The sequence below is a fragment of the Dendrobates tinctorius genome, unplaced genomic scaffold, assembly GCF_039654945.1.
Source record: "Dendrobates tinctorius isolate UK_male_01 unplaced genomic scaffold, ASM3965494v1 ptg000341l, whole genome shotgun sequence".
NCBI lineage: Eukaryota > Metazoa > Chordata > Amphibia > Anura > Dendrobatidae > Dendrobates > Dendrobates tinctorius.
Window position 1 is genome coordinate 2,780,001 of NW_027362007.1, and position 12,204 is coordinate 2,792,204.

The 12,204-nt window shown below is 42.8% G+C and overlaps 1 protein-coding gene across 6 annotated transcripts in view; it reads left to right on the forward strand.

Annotated features, from left to right (window-relative positions):
- The window catches only part of VTI1A (vesicle transport through interaction with t-SNAREs 1A), a 475,911-nt gene that overhangs the window by 101,849 nt on the left and 361,858 nt on the right, over window positions 1-12,204 (forward strand). For 3 of the 6 annotated variants that reach the window (XM_073562138.1, XM_073562142.1, XM_073562140.1), the window contains exon 5: window positions 10,042-10,062. The exons of the other annotated variants lie outside the window; for them this stretch is intronic. In XM_073562138.1, coding sequence (XP_073418239.1) covers window positions 10,042-10,062 — 21 coding nt within the window. The remainder of the gene's footprint in view (window positions 1-10,041; window positions 10,063-12,204) is intronic. 6 annotated transcript variants of the gene reach the window in all.

Genomic DNA, 12,204 nt, shown 5'->3' on the forward strand with positions numbered 1-12,204 from the left:
TGTGCAATCTCCCTGCATGGCACCCCCAACCATTCGCGACGCCCCCCAACCAGTGCACAATCTCCCTGTCCTGGGTCCCCTATCAGTGTGCACTCTGCTTGCATGGCACTTCCAACCAGTGCACACTCTCCCTGCACGGCGCCCCCACCCACCAGTGTGCACTCTCCCTGCATGGATTCCCTCAACCAGTGCACACTCTCCCTCCACGGCACCCCCCAACCAGTGCACACTCTCCCTTCGTGACGCCCTCCAACCAATGCACACTCACCCTGTCCTTGGCCCCCCACCAGTGTGCACTCTCCATCCATGGATTCCCCCATCCAGTTCACACTCTCGCTGGACGGCACCTCCCCCACCAGGGCCCACTCGCCCTACACGGCGTCCCCCACCGGCGTGCACTCACTTTGCACGGCGTCCCCCACCAGCATGCAGAGTGGCCTCATAGATTTACACACATGTCATAACACATCAAGCACTCGCTGCATCAGCACTAAATAGAAGCAGCATTCCCCTATAATGTTTACAGGGCAGAGATGTCAGCCGCCAGCATGATTTATTAAGTATTGGTAGAGTCACCCAGTCATCGCCCACGTGTGCAGCGGATACCAAACTGTCCTGGGAGGGGCGCTGTAATATATGGATGCAGAATTACGCAATGTATAAGACTTGTTGCGTGTCTTTTCCCTGCTTTCTGCAGCGCCGTCCCATGTCCCGTCCCGCTCAGCTCAGACGTGTGTATATATTAGGTATTACTGGGAGTCATCTGTCACCCATGGGCTTTCATGGTAACAAAAAGAAGTTTTCTTATTTGCAGTCTTTACTGTTCTCTCTATGCAGCCAGAATTGTAACCCGCCATATAATGACCAAGCAGAGGTCAGAAGCCCCCGGGTGAGTAGCGGCCTGTGGATCCAGCTGATAGCGGGAGCTTTCCTGGCAAACACAATGGGAACAGATCCCTGTAATAGGAAGAACAGAAATTCTAGTGAAATGAAAGGAACACTCCAAAAAAAATGATACCGGTGTGCGATCTGGGGGTGTGGGGGATCATAGTGATGGTCTGGATCGTTCTGCTCAGCCAACCACCACAACCTCCTTCTTCAGCCTCCCTGTAATCCGCCGCCTGTTCTTTACTCACATTTCCTTGGTCCAGCTCTGAGTCTCCACTGATTCTTCTGGTGTCTGCTATTCTGCAGTGCTGATGTCATGATGACAGCGCTGCAGCTAATCGGTGAACTGTGGGGCTCTGCCTGGGTTGACGGCACAAGCCGATCAGAGCATCTGAGCTCACTGTTGGGCTGCAGCGCTGTCGGCTTGAAATCAGCGCTGCAATATAGCAGACACCGGAAGAATCATTGGAGAGTCAGCGTTGGACCCAAAAAGTTTGAGTAAGGCAGTTTTTGTTTTTTTATAAAATAAACTGCAACTGCGGGACTGAGATCTTCTGAGACTCTCCAAGAGCCCCATCTTGTGAGATCTCACTCTCCAAGAGCCCCATCTTGTAAGATCTCTACCGCTGTGACTCTCCAAGAGCTCCGTCTTGTAAGATCTCTGCTGTTGTGACTCTGCAAGAGCCCCATCTTGTGAAATATCTGCTGCTGTGACTCTCCAAGAGCTCCATCTTGTAAGTTCTCTGCTGCTGTGTCTCTCCAAGAGCCCCATCATGTAAGATCTCTGCTGTTGTGACTCTCCAAGAGCCCCATCTTGTAAGATCTCTGCTGTTGTGACTCTGCAAGAGCCCCATCTTGTAAGATCTCTGCTGCTGTGTCTCTCCAAGAGCCCCATCTTGTAAGATCTCTGCTGTTGTGACTCTCCAAGAGCCCCATCTTGTAAGATCTCTGCTGTTGTGACTCTGCAAGAGCCCCATCTTGTAAGATCTCTGCTGCTGTGTCTCTCCAAGAGCCCCATCTTGTAAGATCTCTGCTGTTGTGTCTCTCCAAGAGCCCCATCTTGTAAGATCTCTGCTGTTGTGACTCTCCAAGAGCCCCATCTTGTAAGATCTCTGCTGTTGTGACTCTCCAAGAGCCCCATCTTGTAAGATCTCTGCTGTTGTGACTCTGCAAGAGCCCCATCTTGTAAGATCTCTGCTGTTGTGACTCTCCAAGAGCCCCATCTTGTAAGATCTCTGCTGTTGTGACTCTGCAAGAGCCCCATCTTGTAAGATCTCTGCTGCTGTGTCTCTCCAAGAGCCCCATCTTGTAAGATCTCTACCGCTGTGACTCTCCAAGACCTCCATCTTGTAAGATCTCTGCTGTTGTGACTCTCCCAAGAGCGCCATCTTGTAAGATCTCTACGGCTGTGACTCTCCAAGAGCCCCATCTTGTAAGATCTCTACCGCTGTGACTCTCCAAGACCTCCATCTTGTAAGATCTCTGCTGTTGTGACTCTCCCAAGAGCGCCATCTTGTAAGATCTCTACGGCTGTGACTCTCCAAGAGCCCCATCTTGTAAGATCTCTACCGCTGTGACTCTCCAAGAGCCCCATCTTGTAAGATCTCTGCTGTTGTGACTCTCACAGAGCCCCATCTTGTAAGATGTCTGCTGCTGTGTCTCTCCAAGAGCCCCATCTTGTAAGATCTCTGCTGTTGTGTCTCTCCAAGAGCCCCATCTTGTAAGATCTCTGCTGTTGTGACTCTCCAAGAGCCCCATCTTGTAAGATCTCTGCTGTTGTGACTCTCCAAGAGCCCCATCTTGTAAGATCTCTGCTGTTGTGACTCTGCAAGAGCCCCATCTTGTAAGATCTCTGCTGTTGTGACTCTCCAAGAGCCCCATCTTGTAAGATCTCTGCTGTTGTGACTCTGCAAGAGCCCCATCTTGTAAGATCTCTGCTGCTGTGTCTCTCCAAGAGCCCCATCTTGTAAGATCTCTACCGCTGTGACTCTCCAAGACCTCCATTTTGTAAGATCTCTGCTGTTGTGACTCTCCCAAGAGCGCCATCTTGTAAGATCTCTACGGCTGTGACTCTCCAAGAGCCCCATCTTGTAAGATCTCTACCGCTGTGACTCTCCAAGACCTCCATCTTGTAAGATCTCTGCTGTTGTGACTCTCCCAAGAGCTCCATCTTGTAAGATCTCTACCGCTGTGACTCTCCAAGAGCCCCATCTTGTAAGTTCTCTGCTGCTGTGACTGTCCAAGAGACCCATCTTGTAAGTTCTCTGCTGCTGTGACTCTCCAAGACCCCCATCTTGTAAGATCTCTGCTGTTGTGACTCTCCAAGAGCCCCATCTTGTAAGATCTCTGCTGTTGTGACTCTCCAAGAGCCCCATCTTGTAAGATCTCTACCGCTGTGACTCTCCAAGACCTCCATCTTGTAAGATCTCTGCTGTTGTGACTCTCCCAAGAGCTCCATCTTGTAAGATCTCTACCGCTGTGACTCTCCAAGAGCCCCATCTTGTAAGTTCTCTGCTGCTGTGACTGTCCAAGAGACCCATCTTGTAAGTTCTCTGCTGCTGTGACTCTCCAAGACCCCCATCTTGTAAGATCTCTGCTGTTGTGACTCTCCAAGAGCCCCATCTTGTAAGATCTCTGCTGTTGTGACTCTCCAAGAGCCCCATCTTGTAAGATCTCTGCTGTTGTGACTCTCCAAGAGCCCCATCTTGTAAGATCTCTGCTGTTGTGACTCTCACAGAGCCCCATCTTGTAAGATGTCTACTGTTGTGACTCTCCAAGAGCCCCATCTTATAAGATCTCTGCTGCTGTGACTCTGCAAGAGCCCCATCATGTAAGATCTCTACCACTGTGACTCTCCAAGAGCCCCATCTTGTAAGTATTGTCTGCCTCTTTGGTCTGCGTCAAGACATCAGACCGTTTGTTACGTCACCTCATCAGTGAAGTACGGAGAATATTTGAATGGTCTTTTCCCCTTTTTATGATTGAGGGAATGTTACTCCCTTCTTTTTGTAAAACTCTAGTATTCGGGGTGATCGATTCGCTCTGCCCCGGTCTGGTGTCGAGTCCGCTCCTCTGTCATCGGGTCCTCACTTCTCCAGCTGCTACGTCGGAGCGGACAGGACGCTGGATCAGGACAAATCACATTGCTCCCCGTCTGGTAGACTTAAGCATTTGTATAAATCACTAAATGAAAAGGCCCATATCCCTGGGATCGTACCGCTGATGAGAAGAAAAGCAAAAAACTAAATACTCGGGAGAGCAGCGGGAATAAAATAAGGGGGAAACAACCCACTTTTGACCTTGTGACCGCTCTTCTTTAATTCCATTTTTCGTGAATTATTAGCGCATATAAATATACATCAACCCTGCAAGAGATATAGCGCCAAATCTCAGAGCAGTCAGTGAGGAATGGCGCTGACCCGACACACGGACACGTGATGGAACAGGGTATATAGTCAGTACACGGGACTTGTGGTGTTATATACTGGAGGGCGGGATATGTCCGTATCCTAGATGATTTACCGCAGGGCGGCATTACAGAATTACAGGCAAGAATCTGTGGATGATGTGTTATGAGAGCGTCCACGCCGTACAGATTCTGCAATCATGGTGTAACACCGTCTATATACTGTGTGTGCATATATATATAATATAGTGACGCCGGGCTCCGCGCTGGTGTCCTGCCTGCTGCTCACTATATATATATATATACATACACAAGGTATCCCTCGCCTGTAAGTGACCGCACTCCGGGTAACACGGTGTCAGAGAGGATCTTTCAGAGAGAGTCGCGGACGTCTTCTTCCTCCAGTCTTCATATTGAGGATGATGCCCCCGAGTTTAATGCAGATTATGGGAATGTTGATATTATAGGAACGTTATTCTGCTTTTTTATACTCTCTTTTTATTGAATAGTATGTGGCAGTGTTTTTCTGTCAGACATTATATTCCACTGTGATTAGAGCGGAGTGTTCCAGTGTCGCAGATCTACCGGTAATGTAGGTCATGGATCCCAACAATATTCTGATATTATAGATTAGACATTACATTAGAGATCATAGGGTTTTTTAGTACGTTGAGGAATAGATATTTTGTATCAATACTTTTTTTTCCCTGTTTATTAAGGAATCTTCTTTTTTTTATTGACTTGATCACATGATAAACGTATATAAATCCAGTAGAGGAAGAAGAAGCCGCAGAGGCGATGTCCTCACAGCCACATCTGAATAGGTAAATCAGACCTCTTAAAGGGATATCGCCCCCCCCCCCTCCTACATCCTCCTCGTGTCTCAGAAATAAGTAGAGGACATGTACGTTTCTCTCTCACACAGAGGTCGCACAGGGTCTCGGTGACCCCTCACTGCTTCCCATTCTCCTCTATGTAGGATGTGTCCGTCAGATCAGAAATCTTCTTACGTTTTTTTTTAGTTAGTGGCTATGATAGCATTGTGTTTACTATTATTATTATTATTATTATTATTATTATTATTATTATTATTATTATTATCATCATTATTTTGAACCCAAAAAGATTTGACTCTCTAGGGCGACTTTTATTTTCTTTTTAATAAATGATGGAATATTCTTTTGTGTGAACGCTATAGACACTGGAGACCCGCGGCATCAATCCACGAGCCTCAATGAGGAGAGTGTGTACACAGCCCTAGATGCCAGCTGCCAGTGACAGGACAGAGATTTATCACGCTGAGCAGCATTAACATGACAGCTTTCATAGTTTTGGCTTTTTTTGTATGTATACAGGATGACCGTAACAATAAAAAAAAAAAATTAAGTTTTAACAGTAGAAATAATTTAACAGTGTCATAAACACGAACATAAAAAAACAAATTTAGGAATTATAGAAAGTAATATTTTTCTTGGCAGCAACTGGAATTTTTTTATTTTTACTTCTAGTATTATAATCAATATAATTACAGGTCTTTATGAAAAAAAAAAAAATATATATATACGGATGTGAAATCTGTAAAGTGCTGTGGAATTAATGGTGTTATATAAGTAAGTAAAATAAATAAATAAATAAATATGTATGAAGGTACTTAAATACGGTATGTGTATGATATTATGTTTTATTTATGTTGTCACCATAATTACACTTTGATAATACTGTGTTTTGATATTACAGGCCTTTCTGCAGTTACTTTATTGATTGATATATGTGTGTATATATATATATATATATGTGTGTATATATATGTATATATATATATATATATATATAGACATATATATGTGTGTGTATGGGTATATATATATATATATATATATGTGTATGTGTATGTATATATATATATATATTATGGTGATCAATAAAGTAATTGCAGAAAGGCCTGTAATATCAAAACACAGTATTATCAAAGTGTAATTATGGTGACAAAAATAAAAATTGTTACATATACACCGGTGTGTGTGTGTGTGTGTATATATATATATATATATATGTGTAAGTACATTTTATGGTAAAAACAATAAAATGTAAGAAATAATTCTTGACAACTTGTAACAAACATATACCTAAGATATGTATCTTATTTTTTTTTTTTTTTTACAAGTTGTCAAGAATTAGTTCTTGCATTTTTTATTTTCACCTTGTTGAGTCAATGATATTCTAATTTTTTTTTAACTCTTCAGTGGAATCACACGGTAAATAATGAATGAAAATGAAGATTACGGGCCCCATATTTGCTGAGCACAAGATACTTAATTTTTGTGCCCGCTCGATCCTTTTGGTGTGAGATTTGGCTCGCTGTGCACAAAGTACATGAGTCTTCAGCTACAGAGCCGGCGGGTGAAGTTGGTCAATTTAATTCCCCGAGATCTGAAGAAGGCCGGTATCATCTCATATAGCCCCGGCAGAGAAGATCATTAGCGAGCTCAAATCTCTTCTACGCACGGCGAGGGTTTCTAGAGAAGTAAATAGACAACCATCATAAGTTCAGAAAATTGTCTGTTCGACCCGCGATAATAGGGAAGGGGCGTTTTAATAGAGTTCAGCATTTATTTGTTATCAGCATGCAGGCAGGAATGGTCGTCACGTTATCGTTTTTTTTTTTTTTTTTGTTTTTTTTTAATTTCGGTGGTTTTGGGAGTCACGTGCATGCGCCTCCATCCCCGTTGCACGCGCCGCGGCATGTTTTGATTTTAGTCACAGCAGACGGCTTAACCACAAGAGATTTCACCGGCTCAAACCGGCGCAAACCAGATTTATTTTCTCTCCCAAGTCTACAAAGAAACAGATTACCCCTCGCATCAAGTTCTGCGTCCATAAAAAGGGGGGAAAAAAAAAAGATCTTTTGTTAATATTTTGGTAAAAGTAACAACGTGAACCTTCTGTCATTCTATAAATATCAAAATTAGCGCTGATTATTTTACTTGGATATCGGGAGCAACAAAAATACTTTTCTTTGTCCAGAATGTATTTTTGGTTTTTCACGTGTTATTTTTCCTAATTTGACTCAATGTGTCAATGATTAAAATGATAAAGAAGCATTCAGCTACTTAGTAACAAATGCTGAAAAAAAGAGAACCCCAAACAAGCCGAGGCTTAAATTCAGCCATCCGGCACAAATGAGATAAAGATTTCTTTTTTTTTTTATTTGCAGTGGAAAGTCTGGAAAAAAAAAAATCCCCAATGTTTTAAAGATCATTGAATGCGGTGGAATAAGTTTTGCTAAGTAACCCGTCGCTCATGTAAACATTAAAAAAATGTGTCATTGATCGGAACGTATCCGGCGATTACCGATCTCGCTCTGAAAAGTGAACGTTCAACGCTGCGAGAATTTGCATTTCTAAAAAACGAAAATAAATATCTGTCATAAGATTTGTCAGCGGAGCCGCCGTCTTCTTAACATAAAGCTTCAGAAAAGAATTCCTACTTTTGTAAAGTCCTTTAGAATCTACTGAATAATCGTAAATAGGGAAAAAAAATAGTTAGAATTATTTTCCCTTGCTAGATTTATATTTTAAGCAAAATATCAAATTTATTATCATCAAGTCACTTTCATAAGTAGTGACGCGTTTATAAGTTTTGTAGTTTTATGCCCTTTATTGGCATTAAAAGTGCGTTAGAAAGAAGTAATATCCAGGTCAGAATCAATTAACATTTTTATAAAATAAAAAAATTAAAAAAAAACTTTGATTTTCTATTCAAGCAGTAGATAACATGAGTTAAACAACAAAAGTCTATTGTGGGATGTATGATCAGTGGCTAAAGAGTTAATTGCCGTACGTCAGAAATGAATTATGGTATATTGTTTTATATATTAAATTTGTAGATTTATCCCATTTTTATTTAGCTTAGTATTTTTTTTTATGATATGTTTTATGCATTTTTCACATTTTTATTCGATGTAGTACTTGTTTATATCATTATGTAATTTTATAGTTTTTGGTACAGTTTTTATGTTATCTGTTATATATAAAATAACTATTAAAAACTACTGTATACAACCTAGAGGATTTGCAGGGCACGCTGAGAGGCTTGAGGATAGGGGTAGATCCACGGACGTGAATCAGAGGGCAGGAAAGTGGCGGGAGAACCATGTCGCGACACGTAAAGTTTATTTATGATCCGGGAAGCATCACTTGATTACACTAGTGGGAAGGGGTGGCAGCGGCACTGTTGAGATATTTGGCAATTCCTATTAGTGGTTCTGTAGTGTTAATATTAAGCGGATATATGTCCGCTACTTTGAGATGTACCACTAATGTTTGACTTTGGCAATTTGATGTTTTATGTTTTTGAAAATCAATAAAAAGGATTTATATATATAAAAAAACCAAAAACTGCCGTATATGGCAGTATTAAAGATAATATATAAAATAACTATTAAAAACTATATAGCTGTATTAAAGAAAATAATATATATAAAATAACTGTATTAAAAATATATATATATGTATATAGAATAAATAAACGTTAAGAAATTAAAGGCGAAGAAACTAATTATATTTAAATTACGGTAGTTTCTTCATCTTTAATTTTTTTTAAAAATTTTTATTTATTTAGCTCAGTGATTTGCAGAAGATTTCGGATTAACACTGATACCGCAGTGGTGACTTTAATGAGACATTGATAGTCCAAGACGACCCAAGATGGATCCATAGGTTGCACCTAAATAATTGTGGTTGAAAGTAGAAATAGAAATGTGCTGATTTGAAAACCTGAATTAGCAGATAGTTAGTGTTTCGTCCCGTCAGTCATTATTGGGGTCTTTTTTTCCCTCTAATACTCCAGCCGAGCAGCTTTGTCATCTGACCCAAACTCTATTTTGGAGCAGCCGAGCTGCAGTAATTTGCTTACTGCAAACCTCAGTCTTGTCCCCATCGGTCGTCAGTAAGACAAACAAATGCTTTTTAAGGAGATTGAAGTTGGAGAAATTTGCTTCGCTCGCAGCTTTATTGACAGAGGGTAATCTGAGAATACTGGGACTTGTTCACAAGCACCTGCCGAAATATGCGGAGCCGGACAAAAATACAAAAAAAAGGGGGAAAAATGATAAATGTTGCAGGCTGTCCAGATGGGGCTAAAGCTCTCCGCCGGTCAGCGGTGCTACGGTTGTGGTTACGTTGCACCACGTACCTGCGTCTTACACCAGGGGGCACCTCACGAGACCGCTGTGCCCGGTTTATGAGGGATGGACCTGAGAACTTAATTTTTTTTTTTCCGGTACCCGTTATCCCTCGCACCATAAAGAATACCAGCGTCTGAATGAGTCGGGGCGACTGGGTGTAAGTCTGTATGATAAGGAATCCGGAGGCTAAAACCTTCTTTTATTTTTTTATTTTCCTCTTTGTAACCGAGTTCCTCCGAGCCGTTCCCCTCTACTTGATGATTGCGTCTTAGATGTGCTTTTAAAAGAGAATCCCAAACCATTTTTTCTGTTTAATGTGACAGTATGAGAAACTGATCTTAAGTCACTCACAAAAAAAAAAAGGGAAAAGGGAAAAAAAAAAGGCGCCCGGAACACGGCGAATGTTTAGCTCCGTTTAATGTGTTTGTCTGTGATTTTATTTAAATGCGAAACATGTAAACAGATAAATTGTCAGTGTTAATTCTGTGTCCTGTCACACAACTGATCTCTCTCTCTTGCCTTCTCTTTCCTTTTTATCTCTCTTTGTGCTTTCTCGTCGCAGTTGCTAAAATTACGGGAAGAGGTGAGTGCTTCCGAGCTCCATGTTCGCCACCCCCTCTCCACCACTCACCCATTCACTTGCTTAGACTTTCAAAGCTCCGTTTGCTAAAAGTTCACATTGTTCATTCAGATTTTCTTCTTTAGAGGGATTCACTACGTAGAGAGGCAGAGATGACACAAAGTGACATTTCACCCACTAATGTCTGCCCCCATTTTCCCCAATGCAAACACTAGCGGTGTGTAACGAGACTTGGGATGCGGAAGCGGAGACTAGTGCTAGATTTAGGCCCGAGGGGTATGATTAAATCTGAGTTGTCTGACCAATCATCAGTGCATTTGTGGTGACGGCAATAAAGGTTCAAAAGACATTTTCTAACAATTTGTAGTGATGCAGTTGTACAAATTGCTTGCTCCATAGGAAAAGTATGTTTATTATAATTCTGTATGCATGTGGTTCTTTATCAGTTATGAAATAATCATGTGGGGATGGTGACATCTATGGCTGCCTTGAAAAATCTGCCAACCCCCCCGAGTTTCAATCCATAAAACAGTGATACACTGTGTGCCGCCAAGTGCAGGACCTCGGGGGCGGGGCATGGCACCAATTATATGAGTCATGCTCTGCCCCTCTGGGGGCTGAATTTTATATAACGCAGAAAATCATTTTTTCCTGAAGTGTTCCTTTAAGTCAGCAAATTATGAAGTTAGGAACTATTTATTTATTTAGCTTTCTTATATGGCACCAGCCTATCCTGCAGCGCTAGAGAGAGGAGCGAATAAGATTGCAGAACTCTGGTCCTGCCGTCAGATCAGTACTCCATGGCTGCTTGATGTGAGCCCTGCGAGAGCCACCTGTTGCCGGCACCCCGGCTCCTGTGTAGATTAGCCAGCCTTGCAATGTGTCATCGTTCCTGTGTATCGCACACCTGACGCCGTGCCAGGCTTCATCTGTGCAGGAGCCGAGGATGCCGGCTGGTAAGAGGCGGTTCTCAGGGTTCCTGTCCAGCAGCCATGGACTCGACTCGCTCATCTCTAATTGTCATTACTGTTACCGTTGGGCCTCACAATCTAAACTGATGGGAAGAATAGCTGCACGCAGATGTTGCAGGTGCAGTGCCCAGAAGGTTTTGTAGGAAACTAGAAAGGAAAGATGTGCAGACTTTGTGATCGTCCTGTGTGTATGAGGCGTATCGGAGAAATTCTTTCTCATTATTTGGACGCCTGTCAAGGCTCTGCCCCCATTGGCATCATGACTTCTATTCAGACCCGATGCGTCCTGTAACCTTACGGTGTCTGTCAAGGTTACAGTATTTTTTAGGTCTGCATGTTGCTCTTATTGCAGTGATAAATCCTGGACCCCCTATTGGAAACAGTGCAATGCGAATGTGAACGGAGCCCAGGACAGAAGTGATCTGCTGCTGCTGCTCTTATTCCCTCCTGGTGCTGCTGCTGCTGCTCTTATTCCCTCCTGACACTGCTGCTGGAGGCTGCCACTCACATTTATTTCATGTCCACCAAACTTACTGATTTTAGTACTAGTCAATCACATGATTAGAGATGGGCGGACCCCTGAATGTTCATATTTGGCCAAACAATTAAAAAAAAATAAAAATGTTTGGGTACCAGAAAAGTACCTGAACCCAGAGCCAATTCACTTTAATGGGGGTGCTCAAACATCCAGTGTTTGACACACTGTCATGTGCATCACAGTGTTGAAACACTGCCTCTGATCGGCGATAAAATCATTACTACCAGACAGCCGCAATTCCCATGTGAGCTAACCTCCGATCAATGGTGTCGGCTGATGGGACTGCTACTCCCATCAGCCTAAGCCTGCTGCCGCTATTAACAGCGAGAGCAGGAGAGGCTGATGAGGGTATTCATCTTCTGGCGCCTCCGAACACAGCTGTGGGCTCATGCTGCCTTTTGACAGCGTGGGAACCGTAGCTGTCTGACCGGCGGTGATGATTTTATCTCCGATCAGTGGCAGCGTTTGCCGTGCTGTCATGCACATGACAGTGCAACAAACCTCGGTGTTTGGGGGGGCTGAACCCGAACAGTAACATGGACTTCCTGGTGAAAAGTAGGTGTTCGGTACGGACGCCGAACTTTACTTTTGGGGTTGGTTCATCTCTACACATGATGTGTGTGGGGTGTGCTGACA